The 23,954-nt window shown below is 42.2% G+C and overlaps 1 protein-coding gene across 3 annotated transcripts in view; it reads left to right on the top strand.

Moving 5' to 3' along the window:
* LOC131669819 (nuclear pore complex protein Nup205) overlaps window positions 1–23,954 on the top strand; it is a 188,283-nt gene that overhangs the window by 46,284 nt on the left and 118,045 nt on the right. For 2 of the 3 annotated variants that reach the window (XM_058944994.1, XM_058944986.1), the window contains one exon: window positions 23,047–23,495. In XM_058944994.1, the coding sequence (XP_058800977.1) occupies window positions 23,047–23,495 (449 nt within the window). Of the gene's footprint in view, window positions 1–15,526; window positions 15,895–23,046; window positions 23,496–23,954 lie in introns of those variants that run through there. The other variant, XM_058945001.1, reaches the window with a different exon arrangement.

Genomic DNA, 23,954 nt, shown 5'->3' with positions numbered 1-23,954 from the left:
ACTGCCTTCGACACAGCTGGACAGATACCTGACGCAACTGGAGTTGCGCACAGATGGTCCCAGGCTGATGCAGGCAGTCCGATTAGCATATTGGTTGCTAGGCGAGTACATCGACCTAGACTTCCAAGGAGCGGCGTTGGATAGGGAGGCCACACAACGCAGGCGACGGAGCCGAGAGAGGTGGCTGGAGACCAAGCGATGGGAGTTGGAAGCAGCTGACGCCGAGGATCTTGTCGCCCACCCACTCATGCTGCTATATAGGGATGAGGCGGTGGAGGCGAACCTAACGCGGACTCTCGCCGTCTACGAGAACCTCGAAGAGGAGAGCCAGAGCGAGATGGGGGAGCGAGAGCCCGCAGAGGAAGGGGGGACCGGCGAGGTCAAGGGGCCCACGGAGGGGGTCGGTAGTGAGCACAAGGGCTCCACCGGATCGCCGGATAGGCGAAGAGCCCGTCGCTTCGAGAACGCGGAGCTGCAACCTCCAGAGGAAGAGGAAGAGCGGTGCGTGACCGAGCGACTAAAGGAGGAGATCGAGTGCAACCGGGTCGGGATAAACCGCATATTGGAGATGCTGGAAAAGCACGACCAGGTATGCACTCGGTGGAGCGATCAGATATGCACTCGGTGGAGCGACCAGCTGACCGCTCTGCAGGTGGAGTTCCAGCAGTTTAGAAACCGGGACCCCACCAATCGACGTACGGTCATACCAGAGCGGCCCCGGAGGACCGTGGACTTCCAATCCACGTATACGTGCCACTACGACCCAAGGGTACCAGGTAGTACCCCGGAGCCCCAGCGATCGACCCCTGGCGAACCTCGAGAGGCTCCCCAACGGCAGGTGCCTTCAAGGACGGAACAGCCACCGACAAGAGGACCAAGAGACTCCGATAGTGGTGAAGGGCAGATGATCCCAGAAGGATCCGCCTGGTACGACGCCAATGCGGCGTCGGGGTACTACGCGACTCGGGACGCGGGTAGGATTGTGAGAGGGTGGAAGCTGCGATACTCTGGTACGGCTTCAGAGTGCGTAGACACCTTCTTGTCTAGGCTAGAAGATCTACGCGCGGGGTCTGGGCTAACAGACGGCGAAATCTTGTGCTCGGTATCAGAGCTCCTCGAAGGCGTTGCGAGGACCTGGTACGAGCTTAACAAGCTTAAATGGAGAAATTACGCCGACTTCGTGGCAGGCGCTCGACGTTGGTTTGGGTCGAGTGAGCTTCAGCAACAGAGGTTGCTGCAAGAGGCCCAAGCTCGGTACCAGGGGAAAGGAGAGCTGGTACGAGAATATGCCTGCCACCTCCTCTTCATGTTAGCCCAGCTGCGTCCGCCGTTACCAGAGCAGAGGCAGTTAGATTTGCTGTATGCAAATCTCCTACCCACCATCCGAATGCAACTACGGAGGAATGCGTTTTCCAACGTGGACGAATTTCACGCCCGGGCGACCGAAATCGAGACCGCTTTGCGGGACGACGAGCGCCCGAGGACCAGGTTGGAGCCAACGTCCACGTTGTACCCCGAGCACATGGGGGTGTCAGCTAAGGCACCACCGCCCCGGGCAGGACCCCGAACGGCGGCCATGTCCAGCAAGTCTCGGGGTAGGGGGCAGCGGCAACCCGAGTCGCCGGTTAAAACCCCGGCCAAGAGACCCGAGGACCGGCCCACAATCGCTGCAGCGCAGGCAACAGACCCCATTGAGGATCTGTCGTCGCAAATTGCGACCCTGCGGCGCGATATGGACCGGTACTTTAAGGAGAGGAAGGCTAACTCTCCCAGGCGGCCGAGGGGTCGGCCGCAAGAAAAGGGGAGGAATAGAACCCCCCCAGGGTCTCCTGGCCAGCGACGAGAGGGTCAGCGGAGGAAAATAGATTACTCCCAACCCATCAAGTGCTCGTCTTGTGGCAAACTGGGCTTTACCAGAAGGTACTGCCCGGATTGCAACAAGGGAAACGGGCAGGGAAGCGGAGGACGGAGGTCCCCTCCGCGTCCCCAGTAAAGGTGACCTCTCGTCGCAGGTCGTTTGAACGTGGCAGGGGCCCGTCAACGACCTCAGGGTTCAGGGAAATCTCGACAGGGGTATCGGACCCCACGAGACCCAGCAGTGCAGCGGCGTTAGAAGCGGCAGCGACCGAACAGATGCCAGATCTGGGTAACCGGGCATTTTATATCCTCGAAGGGTACGGAGGCCGGATTCAGGTGGTGGAGCAGGGGTTTGAGTGGGCCGGAGAGGAGACCACCAGACCCAAAAGCTCCAGGAGACCACCTGACGCTCCGGAGGATACGCCGGCGACCCAGACACCTGCGGGCGAGAGCACGTCGACGCGAGTAGCGGCTGCCCAAGGCAAGAAGAGCCGTGAAAGCCTCCCGTCCACAGAGGGGAGAGAGACGGCGAAAGCTCCTCGCAGGTACAGACCCGAGGATGAGACCAGGTGGTGGCTTCAGGTGGGAATAGGTGCCTATAAATTAAGGGCACTCTACGACACCGGGGCCTCATCGACGGTAATGGGTCAACTCGGGCTTAGGTTGGCATCTGATATGGGACTGGGCCTGGACGTCACGCGAGCGGGGGAAGCGAAGCTCGCCGACGGCCGTCCATGTCCCATCTTGGGTCATGTGATTTTCCCCTTCACGGTAGGGGGAATCACAAAAGACGTAAGGGTCGCCATAACGCCACTGCTGTCTGATGACTGCTACGTCGGCGCGAATTTCGTGAGGGAATTCAGCGCCAACCTGAACCCTGACACGGACCAGCTGTACTTGGCGAAAGCCAAAGTGGCAGTACCGTTGGAAGTGGCAAGCGTCACTGGTACGTCGTGCCTCGCACCCGTAGGCCTGGTAGAAGCCACGGAAGCACAGCGTCAAGAAGTGGCTAGCCTCGTCGATGGATTAATTCCAGACGGAGGCGAGTGTTTAGGCTGTGCTGTGGGGGTCGAGCATGAGATAGACATCGGAGACGCTCGACCCTGTAAACAGAAATACTACCCGGTCTCCGACAGGGTGCGAGACGAAATGCACGCGCTGGTCAAGGCCATGCTGGACAACGACGTCATTGAACCAGCAACCAGCGGGTGGTCAAGTCCAGTGGTGATGGTTAAGAAGGCAGACGGCAAATATCGGTTCTGCGTAAATTACCAGAAGGTAAACGCAGTAACCAAGCCGGACGCCTACCCATTACCCTTCATGAGCGACATCCTGCGAAGGATCAGGGATGCTAAGTTCATCTCGACACTGGACTTGAGTAGCGCGTAACACCAGATACCTCTTAAAAAGGAGTCGCGCCCCATTACGGCGTTCACAGTCCCCGGCCTGGGGCATTTTCAGTTTAAGAGAATGCCCTTCGGACTGTCTTACGCCGGCGCGACCTTCCAGAGGTTGATGGACAGAGTGATTGGCCCGGATTTAGATCCTTTCGCTTTTGCGTACCTCGACGACGTGATTATTATCTCGCCGTCTTTTGAGGAGCATAAGCGACACCTGGGATTGGTTTTACAACGAATCCTGGGTGCGGGCCTCACTGTGAATAAGACCAAAAGCCACTTCTGTAAGTCGGAAGTCAAGTACCTGGGGGTCCTGGTGAACCGTGAAGGGGTAAGGCCAGATCCAGAGAAGATCAAGCCCATCATGGAGTACCCAGTACCACGGACGATCAGACAGGTGAAGCGATTCATGGGGATGATGTCGTGGTATCGTCGCTTCATACCCGACTTCGCAACAATTGCTGAGCCGATAAACCGCCTGACGAAGAAGAGCATCCCGTTTGCTTGGCAGCAGGAACAGGAACAGGCTTTCGGACGGTTACGAGACGCAATGGTCTCGGCACCGATCTTGCAGTCGCCAGATCCCAACGCGCAGTTCGTGTTACAAACGGACGCGAGCGATAGTGGGATAGGCGCGGTATTGACGCAAGAAGTCGATGGACAGGAGCGCGTAATCGAGTACGCCAGTCGCTCCTTAAACAGTGCGGAGAGGAATTATACAGTCTCCGAACGAGAATGCCTGGCAGTTGTATGGGCTATCGGGAAGTTCCGGCCCTATGTTGAGGGGCACCACTTCAAAGTCATCACCGATCATAGTTGCCTTAAGTGGCTCCACAGTATGAGGAATCCTACAGGAAGGCTAGCGCGTTGGGCGCTAGCCCTACAAGGACACGTGTTCGATATAGAGTATCGAAAAGGAGACCTCAACATGGTGCCAGACGCTTTATCTAGGGCCTATGAGGAGGGGGTGGTAGAAGTGGGTGCCATGACTCATCAGCCGGAAACTGCCGATGCCTGGTACCTTCAGAGGTACAGGGAGGTATGCCAGGACCCACATTCTCAGCCTACCTGGAAGGTAGTGGGTGGGAGACTGTACCATTACCATCCGTCTGAGGAGAGCGAAGGATCCATCAAGGAGGAAGCCTGGAAGCTAGTGGTTCCTGCCGAGAAGAGGCATCAAGTACTTGAGGAGGTGCACGATGCGCCAGCAGCGGGACACCAGGGGAGAGAACGAACGTTCTCCCGGGCTAGGCACCTGTATTTCTGGCCAAAGATGTACGATCAGGTCAGAGAGTACGTGAGGAGTTGCCCGGTATGTCAGCAATGCAAGGCAGAGCAAAGGCCGCCTTGCGGGCTGATGGGTCGTCGAGAGGTCTCGCGACCCTGGCAGGTGGTGGCCAGTGACATCACTGGCCCCTTCCCAAAGAGCTCGAGAGGGTTCGAGTATATTTTGGTCTTTTTAGACCTGTTCACTCGGTGGGTGGAATGCGTGCCCGTACGTAAGGCCAACGGAAGGACCATCGTACGGGAATTGCACGAGAGGGTGGTCACCAGGTTTGGGGCGCCAGAGATTTTTCTTTCGGACAACGGGACCGAATTTAAAAATCAAGAGGTCGATGCCTACCTGTCGAGGAACGGCATCCAGCGCGCCCTTACCCCAGTTTACCACCCACAGGCAAACCCCACGGAGCGAGTGAACCGAACCCTCAAGGCCATGCTCATATCGTATGTGGAGCGGGACCATAAGAGCTGGGACGAGCACCTGCCTGAGTTCAACTTTGCGTTGAACTCGGCAACTCACAGCGCGACAGGGTACAGCCCGGCCATGCTGGTCTTCGGTAGACAGCCCACTCCCCCCCTCGACCTTTAGGAGGGCCCAGGATCAGTTGGCTCGGGAAGCTTCCGAGGGCCAAGAACTGACCGAATGGGGCGAGCACATGCGCCAGTTACCAAACTTGTGGGAACGCGCTGGCTTTAAGTCCAGGGAGGAGGCGGCCCGTCAGGCGGTCTACTACAACCGGAGGAGACGTCAGGCCGACTTTAGGGTTGGGGACTGGGTGTGGAGGCGGAACCGCATCTTGTCTTCCGCAGCTCAGGGCATTTCGGCGAAGTTGGCACCGAAGTATGCTGGTCCCTACGTGATTCTGGAGGTATGCGGGACGAATACCTACCGCCTAGGTAACCAGCAGGAAGAGTTGCCCGAGCTGATCCACGCCAAGGACCTCAAGCCCTATTTCGGCCCATACTCTGATGAGGACGACGAGGAACCAGGAGGCGGGGACTCAGCACCGTTGGACGAAGAGGAGGGCGTAGGCGACCCGCCAGCGAAGATCGAGGAATCCAGCGAGGATCCGATATGCGAGCGCGTCGCGAATGCAGCCCCCTCGAACGAGCGTGAGAAACCCGCGGCGGCTCCGGAAGTACCGGTCGAGGCGCCGGTTAAGCGAGGTCGAGGAAGGCCGCGCAAGAACCCCGCGCGCGAACCTCGGGAACCAGGTGGAGACAACCTGGATGGCAATGCGGTAAGGGGAAGGGGCAGACCACGTAAAACCGCTCAGCACGTGCGGAAGGTGGTGCTGCTAGCTGCCCCCGCAAATGGGCCATGTTCGCGAGGAAAGCGCCGGGGACCGGGACGTCCTCGTAAACAATAGCGCCGAGCGTTACACGGCGACGGGTAGGTTAAGGGCTGAACCTGAGAAACCCCTTGACCCCACTTCTTCTCTTTTACAGATGGAGAGGAAGCTGGTCATCAGTGAGGAGGCCCTCGAGACGGCCACCCAGCTGCTGCTCGACCTGGGATTGGGCCCGGGCGCCGATCGGTTGATCGGCGACTTAAGAAGATTCGTCCGGGCCCAGGTCGAGGCGACCGCTCGAGAGGGCCGCTCACGTCAGCGGGTGGATGACTTCCTCCGGGAAGGCATGAGGGCTCAAACCTCTAGGCCTGTGACCCGGGAAGCATCCACCCAGACCGACGGTCCATCCGAAGAGGGCCGTCGGTCTCAGTCCACTACGGACCAGGGTGTGCAGACCCAAGGGTCGAGCGCGGTAACAGTGGAGAGCTCGACCCAGTGCCCCGGGCCAAGGGAGGCCTGCGGCCGACAGCACTGGGTCTGCACCCACCCACGAGTCCCCCAGCAGGTAGGTCTCGAGAACACCTGGAGGCACGTGAGGTTGGGCCTCCAGGAGCTCGAGAATGCCTGGGAATTCGTCGGGGAACTCCAGCGCCAGGTACACGCGCACCTGGGGGAGTTCCTCGACTTCCGAGGCGCCCAGGAAATGCTGGGGGAATGGGCTCCGGTAGTCCGGCGGTAGAGGGCCTACGGTGAGGCCCTCCTGCGCGTCGACCGGGGGCTGGAGTCCCCAGAGGCCGCGGGCCCGCCGGCAGTGTTGCCACCGGCGGCCCCGACAAGTAGGGACGCGGCCAGGGCTCCGGCCAAGCCCCCGACCAAGACCCAACCCAAGAGGGTCTCGGGGGCCCCCGGCGCCGGACAAGAGTTCGTGGTCCGAGTGGACGGGTCGGTCACCGACCCTACCGTGGTGGTGCGTACCGAGGGGGGACGCACATCCGCCACGGTGGGCGGCGTTACATTCATCGCCGCCCCGGCGTCAGCAGCCACGCCGCCCCAGCAACCATCAGGAGGCCAGGGACATGGGGCGGAGCCCAGCCTCGTCAGGCGACCGGGAAGAGGCTGCTACATTTGCGGCCATCCCGGGATCACGACCACGTCGAAATGCCCCAACAAGTCGGAGCACTGGCGCTACCCAAGACACAAGGCGCCAGGGGGCTCCGGCAGGTGACCTGGGGGGGCATGGGTGGCCCGGGATGGGCCAATAAAATGTATGTTGTTGAGGATGGATTGAGTTGATTTTTCTCCTTTCCCAATCTTATCCTTGGGGTCGCGAGTCAATTGGGTAGCTCGATCCGGTAGTTCGAAGCTAGGAGGGGGCTGCAACGATTGCCGAAAATCGTAGGACTCGCGCGAGGTTAACGGGCGGCTAAACGAAAGTAGCCGCGCTCGGTTCGCGAGAGAGAGAGCGCGTAAGGGGCAATGACCGGGAGGGGAGGTAGCAACCGGCAGTACGACTGTGATACTCAGTCAATCCGTGCGCCTAACCTCCATCCGTCCCGAGTTTTCTCGTTTTGTTGTGCCGTTGACTGTTCCTGGTGAGCGTGCGTGGGTGAGGTGCAGCATCAGCAGCACAGCAGCAATAGTAGCAGCAGCAACCGCAGCAGCAACAGCAGCAACAGCAATAACAACAGCAGCAGTAGCGGCAACAACAACATCGGCAACAGCATCAGAGGCAGCACAGCAGAGCGGCTTAGTAACGACGAGTTATTCGGATACAGTTGGCCACCATATCCACGCCGTCATCGCGGTAGGTGCACCTAAATTCCCTTCTATTGTTATTACGATTGGCGTGCGAATCCGCGCAGCGAGCGCGGAGAGTTTATTGTTTTGCGTGCGAGCAGGCAGTTCGCGGCAATCGCGGTTTTTTTCTCTCTCTCTCGAAAAGCGTGTGTTGTCATTCACGCGTGCGCACGTCAGTCTCTCGGTCAAATCCCCGTGTAATTGATTTTATTAAATAAATCATCCCTTGGTCTTGATTCGAACGAGTTTTCGTTATTGTGTTTTCCCTTTGTCCGGAGGTCGCGCATATGTGTTTACATTCCGATTCGAATTCGCCGGTTGCGAAGCACGAATCGCGTAAGTGTCGCTAGACGCGAGTCGACATCCTAGGTTCCGGTGGCGGCCGCACGAGCGCTAATAGTACGAGCTACAGCGCCGCCAAGTGGCGAGTTGGGGGAACCCAACTCGGAACATCGAGGAGACTCTGCGCAGGCGCACTACGGGCAAGGTAGGTCAATGCGCATCTAGCGCATAGATAACTAGGCGACGTCTGATCACTTTTAGGTTTATTCAAGGATTCATCGATTAGACGGCAGCCTGTTACAATATATATATATATATATATACGAGGTCTGTCCGGAAAGTATCGGTCCTACCTTTATATTTTCGTGCTAACGTTATTCCTTATCATCTGGTGGATGGCATCCTTCAAAGTAATCCCCAATTAATTAAATAACACGGTTCCATCGATGTTTCCACTTTTCAAAACAATCCTGGAACTCACTTTTAGGGATAGCCTTAAGTATACTCGTCGTATTTTTTTCAACTGTTGTTTTGTTATCGAATCGGTGTCCTTTGAGTGGTTTTTTTAGTTTTCGAAACAGCCAAAAGTCACAAGGGGCTATGTCGGGACTGTATGGAGGTTGTCGAAGCAATGTGATATTGTGTTTGCTCAAAAACTGCTGCACAAGATTGGATGAATGCGCTGGCGCATTATCGTAATGGAGAAGCCAATTACCACTTTTCCAAAAGTGCGGTCGTTTTCTTCTTACTGCATCACGCAAACGTTTCATAATTTGAACGTAGTATTCTTTATTGATTGTCTGACCTGTTGGTGCATATTCGTGATGTACAACACCTTCACAATCGAAAAAAACAATCAACATTGACTTAACATTGCTCCGACTTTGACGTGCTTTTTTTGGTCTTGGTGATTCAGAATGCTTCCACTTGTGATCTTGTGAAGATTGTTGTTTTGTTTCAGGATCATAACCATAAACCCATGATTCATCACCTGTAATAACTTTTCTAAGCACATTATCATCATTATTGACCATTTCCAGATTGTCCAGAGCGATTTCTAAGCGAATGTTCTGCTCTGCTGTGAGCAATTTTAGGATGAATTTCGCACACACGCGTTTCATTCCTAAATTTTCGGTTAAAATTTCTGAAATAATAGTTTTTGATATCCCAAGGTCTTCTTCTAGTTCTCGCACAATCATACGACAATCTTGTTCGATTGCAAGTCGCACCCACTCAATATTATCTGCGGTTTTTGTCATCGAAGGTCGGCCGGAACGAGAATCACTATCGACAGAAGTGCAACCATCCTTGAACTGTTAATACCACTCTTTTATTCGTGTTTTGCTCATACACTCGCTTCCGAAGGCCTTTTGCATCATTTCAATAGTTTCCGAAGGAAAAGTAGGACCGATACTTTCCGGACAGACCTGTTTGTTTTTATATGTAGCTTGTGTTACAAGTTTATGCGAATAAAAACCTATTAATTGATCGTAGGAACAAATTTTATAGTAATTACAGCATGTATTGATATTATTTAAATATTTTATTCACTATTATAGGTGAAGTACCGGCTCTATATGCAGCAAGACGCTGCCGCCACACACTGTTTTTCTTTCAATTCCCTCGACGTGACCATGCCTTGCCGTGCGCGCGAGTAGTTTTGGTTGAAAAGCTATATTTTTATTATTTTTTATTGAACCGGTTTGAAACTTTGTAGAAATCTTCTTTAACAGATGTTTCGCTGAAAGATATTTCAGACCCCAATTTCCGTGCATACTTTTTACCGTTAAACATATTAAAACATTCTGATCTGATATTATTCACCTATAATTAAATAAATATTTACAGTTATTGAATATTAATTTTTTTACAGGATTATCGTGCATGCTAGATAATTGCATGCATTTTGAAAAAAAAAATCGTGTAATTTGGATCAATTTTAACAAAGTTATAGCGATTTGTTTAAAAAAAAATATTCAAAGTCAATATTCAAAATTTCAAGTTTTCAATTTTCATCTCGGAAACTTGAAACTTTACCGAAAAATGATAAATGTAAGCCAGTTAACATTTTTCATTTTGAATACGAAAATATTTTTTTTTTCGATTCCTCATAATTGAAAAATCTACAATCGATGGCTCATACTTTAGAGTGTTCGAGCGCTAAGCCCCTTATTGCATCTTGGTCCTCAATTTTATAATTTCATCTTATAGGAACGAAGGCGTACATAATAGCAATAGGTAAATAACGGATTTTTTAGATGATACATATCAACGTTTATATTCGCTCCGTGCGTACTTTCAAACAAGACTGCAATACCTGTGGCGTTTTACGGAACTAAACGTTCGCCACACGCATAGTGTGGTATACGAAATATACGTGTAATTGAATGTTTCCAGATATAATTATGAATAATCTCATGGAAGGTAAGCTATTTTGAAACAATATGATGTTAAAAATACTTGTTACACAAATTAAATTTGAACTTTTAATGAAATAAATGTTTATTCTGTAATAATTATTTTGTCTAACATAACCTTACATTTTCAGAGTCTGTAAACAAACAAAACAAAAATTCACCGAGTTACACATGCTGCATTCCTGAATGTTATAACAAAACTAATAAAATAACAGGCGTGAAATTTTATAGATTTCCAACAGCTAATGCACGTTTTCCACACAAACTTGCAAAACGTAATGATTGGCTAAAAGCAGTGCGTCTGCAAAAGTAAGTTGGCGATTTAATATTTTAACCGAGAATTTTGTGATGATTTTGAAAGAACTTTTTTTATTATTGTTTTTTTTGTTATCTTGAATGCAAAAATTGAAACGAGCAAGTCTTATAATGTTTTTTTTTTAACTTTCTCTAGCTCAGATGGATCACAGTGGATTCCCAAAAGTAATACTCGTATTTGTAGTGCCCACTTTGTAGGTAATAGAAAATCAGAAGATCCTCGCAGTCCAAACTATAAACCTACAATATTTCCAAGAGTATACAAAAAACGTCTCGTGAGCAGCGATCAACACTTGGCTATGTACATTGCCATTCATTCATGATTTGAAGATTCCAAATTGTCATTTTTATTATAATAAATTATGTTAATATAGGTACAATAGAGTGTTAAAAAGATCTATCAATCAAGTGATTGACATTGCTGATTCTAAAAAAAGAAAAGTAGACTCCCCACTTATGCACCACTCAACGTTAGACAATAATATGGCTAACCATACCATGGCAGTAACTGGACAAAGTAACGAATACGAATCCAGTAGCATCCTGGAAGATATACCAGCAAAGCCACAGTCAATGTTGGAATTCAAGTTGATTTTTTAACTAATGACGAGATTTTACAGAATATGTTTATCTGCACACAATATGTTTTTCCTACAACTTGTGATGCAGCAACGTTATGTTATGCTGCAGATTCTAGAGGAAGAGTTAAAATTCAATATGTAACAAAAAGCAAAGAAAGTGTAAGAGAAGAAAAAGTACAAAAGTATTCTGAAGAAAAACAAATTTGCAATAATGGTTTTCATGGTTATAAAGACATTGAGGACGACCAGACATTGGTTGATTTAGCTGGCGTAAGCAGAGCTACGTTCCAACTATTTTTTAAAATTTTACTTAAAGATAAGAGAGATTATCCTACATTGATTGATTTGAGACAAAATGTCAATCATGAAAATAGAGTTTTAATTTATCTAATGAAAATGAAATGTGGTGCAACTTTTTCAGCAATGAGTGTTATGTTCAAAATTTACAGAACTACTATTTCTAGAATTTTTTACTCGTCATTGGACTATTTTTGCGTTGCTTGTCATAACTTTATTAAATGGCCAGAAAAGTTAGTATTTCAAAAAACTATGCCATTAGTCCTTCAAGAAGAATATTCCAATTGCAGAGTGATTATTGATGCCACAGAGTTTTGCGTTGAAGCATTACCTAGTATCGAAGAAAAAGTTCAATTTTTTTCACATTATAAACATGGCTACAGAGTAAAAGTAGTAGTGGTATGTACACCTGGTGGATTAATTTCACTTGTAAGTCAATCTCACGGAGGGAGAGGAACTGATGCACAGATTACAATAGGCTCAGATTTATTGAAGCTTTTAGAACCGGGTGATCCGTTTTTACCAAGTGATTAGTAGTTTGAATGTGAACAAGTCGAGGAGACTTATAAAGTGGCGAACGTACGGATTCATATTAAAAGGATAATGCAAAGATTGAGAACACATAAGATTTTGGGTAAGTTGACTACCGAGATGCTACCATACATGGATAAAATAATTTTCATGGCATGTGTATTAGTAAATTTGCAACCTCTAATTATAAAAGAAAAGCAACTCTAATGTAAGCAAATTTTATGTTCTCAGAAACATTTGGTAATTTTAATAGTTGCAGATATAATTGATTAGAACTGTTTAGTTGATCTTAATATTTCACAAAAATAATTGTACAAAAGTATTTATATTATAAACAATAATTTATTTATAATTATGATCTATTAAGTTACATTGTATCACATTGTTTGTAATGTATCACAATAAATCTTGCACATAGTACAAGGTTTTCTATTTTCTTTGGAATTTTTAAAATATTATTAAACCTATCAATTAACAAGAATTGTTCTCGCCATTTTCTTTTTCACTCTCCATTAATACTGGCAAATAGGTATTAAAATAAAAGTCTTGTATCTTTGGAATTACCTTTTCAAGATAAGTTTCATCTCTTGGCACTAATACAAGTTCACTGCCCTTTGGTGACCATACGTACAAATCACATTCTTTTAAATCAGTTATGTACATCAATACTTGACATTGGGTGTAATATTGATGACTTTGTTTTAAGCAAGTCGTTTCATTGTCTTTAACAAGATAATTAACATTAAATTTACCTGTGCTTGTATCTAATATAGGTTTACTTTTGCAAAATGAAGGGCACTTTATTTCTAAAATTTTGGAGAGTTGATTATTATCTAAAACAACGCCATCAGAGATGCCGCAAAGCCAAGGTTGTAATGGCATAATAAAAACTCCTGTATTCCTAACAACTTTGTTATATTGTTTTGCATATTCTTCCAGTGCTTTTTTCTCATTTTTAGTACCATACTCTTGTGAAGCTGTTGCTTTCACATTTCTATCGGAATTCAGAAAATCTTTTGCTAAGTCGGTGCTCACTTTTCTAGTCATTGTTTTTATTTTATGTGCTCTGGAACTCGCACTTATTCTACAATTTCTTACACTAAACCATAAGTTACTTTTGATTTGGTCGACTGTCTCGATGCATATCTCAAGAATTCTTTGCTGATTTACCTTGATTTTACTTTCAAAAAAAATTTCAAATTTACTTCTAGTTCTGGTAATATGTGTCCATACAGTTTATTCCGTACTGATGAATTATTTAATAACATCGTAACACAATCATGTAGTTGTGTTTGTCGTTCAAGTTCACAAGCTTTTTGCATTAAAAGTTTTTGTTTGGCTTTAGCTATTAATTCTTCACGATTCATATTTTCTACTCGTAAACAATTGCGAAGAAGTGAGTTGATATCCTTCAAATCATCTAAGGTCACTTGATATGGTTGCACATCGGCAAAATTATTATTTGGAGTGTATCTCGCTGCCAATACAATTGGTTTGGCGTAAATATCTTTGCCTAGCTGTGCATCAGAAGGTTTATCCCATTCTTGTTGAAATGAAGTTTTCGTTTCACTACGACTCGTGTTTATGTGGTGAATAAAACCGTAAATATGTTTACATTTTCCGGCTTTCCCAGACACGCAAGTACATGAAGCATGAGTTATTGTGCGATTATTATTCAGCTACAAATAAATTGAAAAATGATTATAAAAAATTGCGCACGTATAATAATTATCGATCAAATCGTTTACAAAATAATAATTACGTCCAAATTCACTGCATACGGTTTTTTCGTGACGCTATAAGTTCTGATACAACTACTACGAATTAGCTTGTAAGCACCAACAGATTGTAACTCTTGTACACGTCTTATATGCAGTGCAGATAAATCTTTGCCCTTTTGAATCTTCGCAGGATCAAAATTAATATTGTGTGCGATTGGTTGACATCCTGTTCTTATCATTTGATTCATAGTTTATTTTCTAATTTTATGTATACACAAAGCAAAAAAGCTTGCTTTTTATAGGTTATATTTTTAGAATTCCATCTAATACACATGCGAAAAATGAAACTATATTTCTGATTTAGGGAGTGAGTGCAATTGACGTAACTGAATGCTCTTGTACAACTTTTTTCGATAATCAAAACGTAAATTATAAATAATTTATTAAAAACTAAATCAGTCCTATATAAACCAATGTATTTGTTAAATTAAAAGTTACAATTCGTGCCATTGGTGGCGACACTTGGATGTTATGCACGGAGCGAATACTGATACTAATACTGTCATAAATAAAAATTATGGTGAATTCGATGACGTCATTATACCTCAACATTTAAATGCTTTAACCCCTCCAGCTTACCACCTTAAAAAATTCATTTGAGGAAAAATTTTATTATAATCATTCGTAATCAGCGACCCTGAAAACCCAAGTATACAAATTTTACTTCATATAAGCTTCAGTTTTTAAATTATGTCCGCCATATTGGATCCGCCATTTTTAATTTTGAAAATCGGACTTCAGATTTGTAATCAGCGACCCCGAAAACCTTTATATACAGTTTCGGGTTAGGAATAAGCGCAGAAGAAAAAAGTGCCCCTGAAAGGGTTAATTACTCATTTCATCAAATTATTTGTTTTGAATTAGTTGACAAAAAATATCATTTATTATACTTACTGTTTCGAGCTGTATACAATGATGAGAAATATCTATGTAATCATCTATATCATTTAGTGAACCATTCCCAACATTTAACATAAAATTAGAAAATTCAGTTTCATTTGGTAGAACCCTTATATTAGTCGTTAACATATGAAATGGGCAATATTTTATGGAAAGATTTAATATTTCATTTCATGTTTATTTCACTTTATGTGGTAATAAACCTTTGAAATCTCCACCTAGAATCGTAATTTTTCCATCAAATGGTAAATTATTTCTCATAACATCTTGTAAAACTTTGTTTGCAATATCTAATGCATATCTAGTAGCCATTGGAGCTTTATCTCAATTAAAAACCGTTGTTTTTTTAAGTTGTTTAGCTTTTTTAGATTAAGTTTTGATATTAGAAGTTGAATCATTAAACATGGGAACTGGCTAACCAAAAATTTTATGCTTTATTTTTCCGCTAGGAAGTAGAGTTGTAGCAATTTCAGTATAAGCCATTGTACATACTTTTATATTTTTAGATATTAATAAAGCGTACATTGTTTCATACTCATGTCAGACGTTCCTTAGTCGTACCGAGAATTCTATAACTAATTCAGTTGCCCCGACGTCGCGTTGATTAATTTTTGAAAGGGGGAATTCGGAAGGCGCATTCACTCCCTACTCGGTTCAAACGATAAAGGGGCCGTTTAAATGCTTAAAACTTATAGCACCTTTTTACATGCAATAGCAATAATCTTAAATGAAATAATTCTAATTCAGCTGGACTTACAGAATTCGTCCTATCAATCGTATTAAAATGTTTTTTTCTAGGTTGCCACTTCGTAACAGTGATTACAGTGTTAACACGCTGAGTGCAGCATGCTGCAGCAGTATGCTCGACTTCTCCCACTTATTCCTGACGTGGCGCGCACACGGATACTGTTGACCATAGTATCTTATCGCTATATTCTTGGCCTTGGTGCGACACGAATGGGCTTCTCGAAAGTGAAATCTTAATTAGATATATTATAACAAAAAAAAATAAAATGGTCCGTCACGTAGCAGTTATTAACGAATCACCAATTGTAAAATTACAACAAAAGAAACATTGCTGTTTACAACATTGTGAGCTATTTAAAACATCCGTACAAAAATTTAATTCCATATAATTGTAACGTCACTTTCTTATGTCATCCAGAATCGTACATTATAACAAAAACGTTATTAAAAGAGTTATCAAACTCTCTGTTGTTCAGCTATTTGAACTCACGCTTTCCTTTTATTTCTTCTAATAATTAAATGTACTTAATGGAACTATGTGGCCTTTAAATAGGCTCTCTTTTTCGTCTATTACCACATGTTTAGCAAAGTACCAAAGAAACTGATGCGTCTACTGAGCTGAGCTCAATAGCGTCGCTATCAATTTTCACAGACGTGTATAGAATAAATTGTAATTGGAGAGCGTGAAACATATGATTCGGCTGCTTTTGCTCAAGAGATTCATTCTCTTTTAAGTTGAGCACGAGATCATGAAGGATAAGATAAGGTGACGAGTAAGGACTGGTATTGTTCAAGAATTACTCATCATAGGTGTTAGCTAGATTTTTATTCAAACAGAGCTCGTACCACTACTCGGTGAAGCCTCAGGCTCAGACTTCCCCGAGACAGATACGACGAGCGTATTTATAGATGCGAGTCGGAGCTATTTCCTTTAGATTATCCCCGCTATCTCGCCAGTATGCATAACATTGATTAGCTTATATTAGCTGCTTAGGTGAAATAGGATTTTTAGCCTAGAGAAAATCCTATTTCGTACAAATTTTTATTCTAGTGAAATTGTCAATATGAATTATCATAGAAGTTATGAATTATTCACATCTAAGTGTAGGTCTAAAATAGTTTTGTTCCATTGAGCACATTTTACTATGTTTATTTATTATTGTATGAAATTCAATCTATACTTTAGTTTGTCAAACAGAAATGAATTTTCTTTGCTATAGTTATTTTGATAAGTTGCGCTAAATTATTAGTTATTAAGCTTTTACCTTAAAATATCATCGTTTAATAACATTCAAGTGTTCAAATTATATCCGTGTTGGGAGTAAGATAATTATAAGTCCCTTTAAAGGCTTACGATAATATTTCCATTCATTTAAAGGTATTTGTTTTGAAAACTGTATCGCCAGTTTAAAGGTCTGGCTACCTATGACATCACGCTCCTTTTTTGGATATGAGTTGACCATCTGTTTATGTTATGTTAAGTCAAAGATGCTCTGAGCCTTAATACTTTTTTACATTAAACGATGAGCATGCTATCTTAATACAGATGCGTTAAACAAGCAAATCATACTGGACCGTTACATAATATATAGATTCAATTTAGTATAATGGTTTCAATTTTGTATATAAATTTCATATAGAAATTTCGTATATAAGCTTAAATTTCGTATAACTATATCAATTTCGTATAGTATTTTGATTTTTCTTGTATATTTATATCGGACGGAAAGTTCAAGTTTCGTAAGGTAAATTATTTAATTGGTTCTAGATATTTTATGAAAAGTATTAAAATAAATTCAGATTGTTTGTAATAAACTTTACAATTTTATTTACAATATATATTACAGAAAAATAGTTAATAGAGAAACATACTATTGAAAATCGGTGAGCGTAAAAATAATGAAAATACCAAAAATGTATAACTAATGAAGTCATGCAAAATGAAATTCTGAAACAAAAAAAAAAACAATTGTATATTGTAAATGAAAATGAAATTGAAATTAAAATGAAATTAATATGAAATTAAAATTTTATTAATTGTAACAGGGTTGCTACCGTCTTTTATTTAATGCGCGCGATCGCATATAAGAGCGCACGGGATTATTCGAATATTCAAATACCAAAGCCGGAGAACAGGAGGGGACGAGTGTCAGTCAACCAACTATCTACGAAAATGAAATCAGTACAGCGTAAATAAGGTTAATATCACAGACAGAATCTTTTATTTCCTCTAACTATACAACGCATTAGGCCCGCGTGTTTATGTTTACAGTGGCGCGCACGACAACAACACGCAGTGTCGGATCGCTCGCCGCTCTTTGTCCGCAGAGTTATTACATGCACGCTTTTCGTCGAATACGAGAGATTAGTTATTAGTATTGCTATCGCGGTCGTGAAATTAAGCTGGCCAGCTTACCTTTTTAGCAGTCTTACGAAGAACGGAAGAACAAGTCGCACTCTCGTAGCGGTAAAGTCTGTCTTTTCTTTGTCGCGGATCGCGAATTCGCGCGCACACGGTTTCGCCCTCGATGGCGGAACACCTCACACACACTCGAATCCGCAGGAGATGACACCGCTTCTGCTGGCTCAGGTCGACACTCCGGACAGCTCGACAACAACAATCAGCTAATCTCTGCGCTGCGTTCGGGCAATCAAACTGCGGGTCTCGAGTTTGCGGTTTTGTATCGGTAGTTGATCCTGCACTGGTTCGTTTTCAATCGCGCGCGTTCCGTCTCGCCGCGTGCCGAATTCCCTCATTACATTTTTCGTCTACCGGTAGGTGCTGCCCCCGCAGGCAGCCACTAGGTTAGGCTATTAGCGCTAATACGACGATTACCGTCACATAATATATAAAAATATTCACATTTACCTTCTTTTTACAATCGCTGATGTTTGATTAATGCCCTTCGACGGTCAGATCAGTAGCTATTATAAGCAGATGTGTTAGCAGCGTATCAGCAATACTTCATCCACAATAAAAAATAATTAATGTATTCGAAGCATCTGTTATGTTAATTAATTCATAGACTATATATTATTCATATACCAGTATAGACAATCTGAAAAATGAAAATGAATTTGTATATATAGTTTTTGAATGATTAGAAAATAAAAAATTATAAATTAACTGAAAGCGAGCCATTAATTATTACAATTGTTCTATCAAGTGCAAATAAAATGTATAAAATGTATGAATCTAATCAATTTTCTAAAATGTAGAACATGCGTCATAATCAATTACTAAAATAGTTTTTGTACTGACAATATCAAGGATATAACCAATAATCGATATAATCTAAAAATGTGGCGTGGTATTGGTAGCGTTAAAAAATTAAATGTAATCGTTCATCAGTTATAATTTTTTGTACTTATATTATTATTATTACATATTATATGTATATACAAAGGCAGATCGTCAATCTACTTCTTGAAACATAATCGTCAATATAATGTTATAATAATATCCACTTAAAATATCCACCGTAAAAAATGCTTTCAATTTCAACAATAGCAATCTACACCATGACTACCCCTTGTTATATTTATAAATCAATTTTTAAAATATATTGTAAACTCATCTACGCATACATAGACGAAAGATGCGAATAATTGTGATAAATTCCAAAAAAATAATAGATCCATATATCGAATAATAGATTGATTAATCGATATAATATAGATTGGATAGATGACACCACATATACTATTTTACATTTAATTTAATTTATATTTAATATCTTAGTAAACGCTAAACTTAGATATATTTAGAGTTCTAATATTTAATATTTAAATTGTATCAGTCATCATTTATCTATTAATTTTGTTAGGTATACATTTTGAACTTACTTTGCAATTTAGTAATTATACTATGCATCAATCATTACACAGGTTTACAAAATAAAAATAGTTCAGGATTATTTGACCGGACCACATAATACTTACGTATTTCGACACGCCAAATACGAATCCGTAGTCCATTAACCTCTATCACGTCAGATTCAAGGTCACTTCAAGGTCAAATTTGTTTATAGTAACGAAAATGAAAGATTGATACATATTCTTCAACATGAGTCTTGGAGGTCACCTAGAAGTCAAAGAAGTGACAGATAGACCAAATTTCTTTTCGACTCATTCGAACCGGCATTTCAGACGTCCTATGCACTTCAATTATATGCAATCATGTATTTTTGTATCCTGAATGCAAACGTGGTATACATTTGATCCCATCGAGTTATGGGTAAGATCATTTGAAGGTCAGTTCGTTCATTTTGCAAAACACAAATATAACTTTATACCCTTAAACCCTTATATCCTTAACCCTCAAGTCCTATAAAGTTAACACTTGCATATACGAGGTGTGTTCAAAAAGTAAGGTGAATTTTTAAATTGGGTGGGCTACGTAGATTCGATCATCGATATTTTTTTTTATTGTGTTGGTATACATGTCTCTCACATATGCTCACAGTTTCAACTAGTTTGTATGTTAATATTTTTTTTTTGCGAGACAGAAACGTTAGACGTATTTTTTGTGCTCGGCGATTTTTTACTGTCGAAAATAATGGATCAAAGAGTTTGCATAAAATTTTTGTATAAAAGATTTTGTATAAAAAATGGAATTAAGTGCTCCAAAACACTTGAAATGTTGACAGTGGCATACGGTGAGTCGACTTTAAGTCAAAAAAATGTTTACAAGTGGTATAAGCTAAGCAAATGGCATAGTTAAAAGAACCTTGGCTTTTCGCTTCGGATCGCTTAAAAAATTTTTCGTTATCTATATTGATCTTTTAACAACAGGTCGAAAACTATAACAACCTGTAACTTTTTTATTAATTGAGGAATTTTCATGTGATTTTTTTCAAATTGAAGCTCTTTTGACCATCTACCGATATAAATTGTAAAACACAAAAAAAGTCTTATAATACGCGGTCAATTTCATTTTGTAACTAAGCAATATTTTAGAAAAAATTCCCTGAGTCGTAAGTTAAATTTTTTTTGTTTAAATTGCAGTTTTCGATTATAAACTCTAACAAGTGCCGATAAAAAAATCGGCGTCACTTTGCTTAACGATTCCGACTATGAACAAAACGAAACAGTTAATTTGTTGTTAACCGTCTGTATGGATTCCAATTAACATTAGAGCTTGTGGCTTCAAAGCTCATAATCTTTTCGTAATAAGAACTACATTGAGGTCCATGGAAAATCTCTATGATCAAATATTTAACGGTAATTATGGAATAAACAATTGACCTTTTGGTGTTAATAACTTTTTATCTAATTGACATGTATTAACGTGCGTCACATGCTTTTGTAGGTCTTGCCGAGACGAACAAAAACCATTAGACCATTTTTTGATTCAACTGCTAGTAAAAAAGATATTACGCGAAAACATGAAAATAGATAACATTTTTTTTTCAAACGGCTGGTTAACAATGTTCTGCACCGATTTCAGACTTTGGATGAAGATATGTTATTACACTCGTTGTCAGCTATCCACGGTAAAAATTTTGTGCTGTCCCAAAATAAAGTACGCGAAATTTGCTCTATTATCTGGACTATCAAGGCTATACCAGAAAGTGCTTACCAGAAGTGCTTCGAGGATTGGAAAAAACGTTGGCTCAAATGTATTATATCTAAGAAGGATTACTTTGAAGGAGACAACATAACTATTAATGAATAAATAAATATTTTTTTATAAAAATAAAAATTCACCTTACTTTTTGAACACGCCTCAATAAATTCAGACCTTACTTCCAATTTCCTTAACCTTCAAGCACATAACCTTTTTCACGCTTAGCCCCAACCCTCTTAACCCCAATTTTCTTAATTATATAGCGCCTAATTCTATTAAACTGTATCCCCAACCACCCATACCCTAATATCCTTAACTCTCAGAACACAACCGTGACACCTAGTAACTCCGACGCCTCATGTCCCAATTTCCGTAACTTTTGACCCTTGTAAACTGTGGGGCTATAATAATTCCATACTCTTAACCCAAGTTTTTTAACTCTCGAGCACTTACCTCTGTTACTTTGAAATTCCGAACCACCGCGCCCTACTTTTATTATTTTTCGAGCTCCGAAACCTACGAGGCAGTAACCTCAGACTCTTAATCCGAATTTCTTTAATCCTATAATCCTGTAATCTCGTCAACGATGATAAAAGTATTGGGCATAAGAGCAATTCCAAAATTTATACAATTGAAATCCATTGCAACTTACTTTTGGTCAATAGTTTACGAGTTTACAAAAGCATGATTTTAAAAATAGGCGTTTCGTCCAAGACTATTGGATTTGACTCCTCAGTAAGGATCCAACAGTCCCTCTTCGATCTACCAAGATCTACCAAGATAATTCACTAGATCTGATCCACTAAGCGCACAAGTTGTATGCGGGCGATTGCCTTACCAATAGGCCCTGGTGTTTTGACTGCATCGACGGCCAATGTTTTCGTTTCGCTGAACGAAAGTTTACCGCTGTCTCGAATCCCCCCCGAAAGCTACTTTTTAAAAAGCTCTGATAACACTTATTGGTGCGAGAACAACTAGATATAGTTCAGATGAATCACGCAGCTGAACGTCAATGTCGCGAGGAACTAGAAATAATGCTCCAACAATGTAATGTTAAGGAACAGAGTTTAGCGGAGAAGGTAGACATACGTGACTTCTATATGCTTAATCGTCGACATGTAATTGATAATTTATTAGAGCAACAGCGTTCTCTACAACGTCAATTGAATCAGATGAGGCAAACTGTAATTTTCACACAGACACTGACTATTCCACTTATCACAAACGAGGATTATAACAAATATACCTATGAACAGATTATATTATATATAAACACGTTGAAACTCGTTAAACCAATTTTTTACAGTCGCCATCGAAGGAGAAGAGTCACCATACACAGCGTCCAAGCGCTATTTTATTTCACTCCGCGATTTTCCTTCCAAAAACAAGAATCGAATCACCTACCGATACTGCTCTTTTTCCATTTTTCTAACACACCAGCTTCCACACGCGGTCACAACAGAACTATGAGTCCGATTCAGCTGAAATTTTGACAGTAACCATCGACAAGGTTGTACTACATGGTAGTATATTTCTCTTGTGATAATGGCGTCATCGGGCGGTGAGGCTAAGTACTTATCGAACCACCCTCATATTAGAGCCAATCATTACAATTTAGCTGCCTCACTAGCTAAAGTTAACATTGTACCTAACTCGGCGTATGAATGCAATTCGGGCAACGAGGACATTAATTACGTTCTCTGACAATGCGTTAGATTTGACAAATAACGACAGGCTCCATATATAAATTTATGATCTCTTGGCTATTTCTTACGATTCAATATCAAGTCGACTGTCGGGATACCGGAATTGAACGCCTATAATTATATTATATCCTATTTAAATGAGACATACGATATATGGCAAACACATTACTGTACTGCTTTATCTTAATGTAATTATATTGTAATAAATCTAGGTATAGCCGAAATATAAGCCGTAGCTGGCTTCAAAAGGTTAATAAATGGACAAAAAGACTTAATTTATAAACTTTCTATTTTAGATATATATAGATTAGTCGACGAGGAAGCGAACAAATCAGATATAGGTGAGAGTGTAATAAAAGACGGTATTGGTATGAGTGAACTGCGAGCGCATCTTTACAGATTACAAAGACTGATGTTAGCTCTTTTGCCAAAATTTCAACCATTACTCAAATGTGGTGTAAACCATTGGAATTTTATATGTGCTCAGATTACCGCTAACATTATGTTATATGCGCGAAATCAAATGCAACATAGCAGAATGGATCAAAAATTACGAAGCGTATTGTTCGAACCGTATTTATCATACAAAACTGATAATCAAGAAATCAGAATGAGAGAAGCTTCTTGTGGAGTACACCTAGGAGTCGTTGTTGAACTATTAATTTCTGCGACCGATTTATTGCAACATGAATTATCGCAGAATCCAACATGTGTTAAGAAAATGAGTTCATCAGATCTAAAAAAGGTAATAATTATATAATAGTACTTCTATAAATCGATCACACTGAACAGTAAAATTTATTGATCATAAATATCTCATTGAAATTAATATAAAATCTATAGATAAGCTATGTAATATATGACTTATTATATTATGTGACGTATATACTCGTATTTCCTATATTCTCCTATATTCTCTCTCTCTCTCTCTCTCTCTCTCTCTCTCTCTCTCTCTCTCTCTCTCTCTCTCTCTCTCTCTCTCTCTCTCTCTCGGTGAGTAACGAAACACTGGTCTTTGAGGCTCTCTTCCTTAATATACATTTTCTCAATTTTGCCACTTCCTCGAGCGGCATTTTTTTGCAGGCGAGTTCGTCCAGCTGGCCACTGCGCTTCCTGCTAAAAATTCTTGGCTTTTAGTCAATTTTTTGGCCAGTGGATGAATAAACCGCCTGCCTGGTTACAACATAACCTTCATCAAATCTCC

Source organism: Phymastichus coffea, unplaced genomic scaffold, assembly GCF_024137745.1.
Source record: "Phymastichus coffea isolate CEN01 unplaced genomic scaffold, Cenicafe_Pcof_1.1 PCOF00008, whole genome shotgun sequence".
NCBI classification, from domain to species: domain Eukaryota; kingdom Metazoa; phylum Arthropoda; class Insecta; order Hymenoptera; family Eulophidae; genus Phymastichus; species Phymastichus coffea.
The sequence above is the reverse complement of the archived record's forward strand: the minus strand, read 5'-3'. Positions and strand labels throughout refer to the sequence as shown.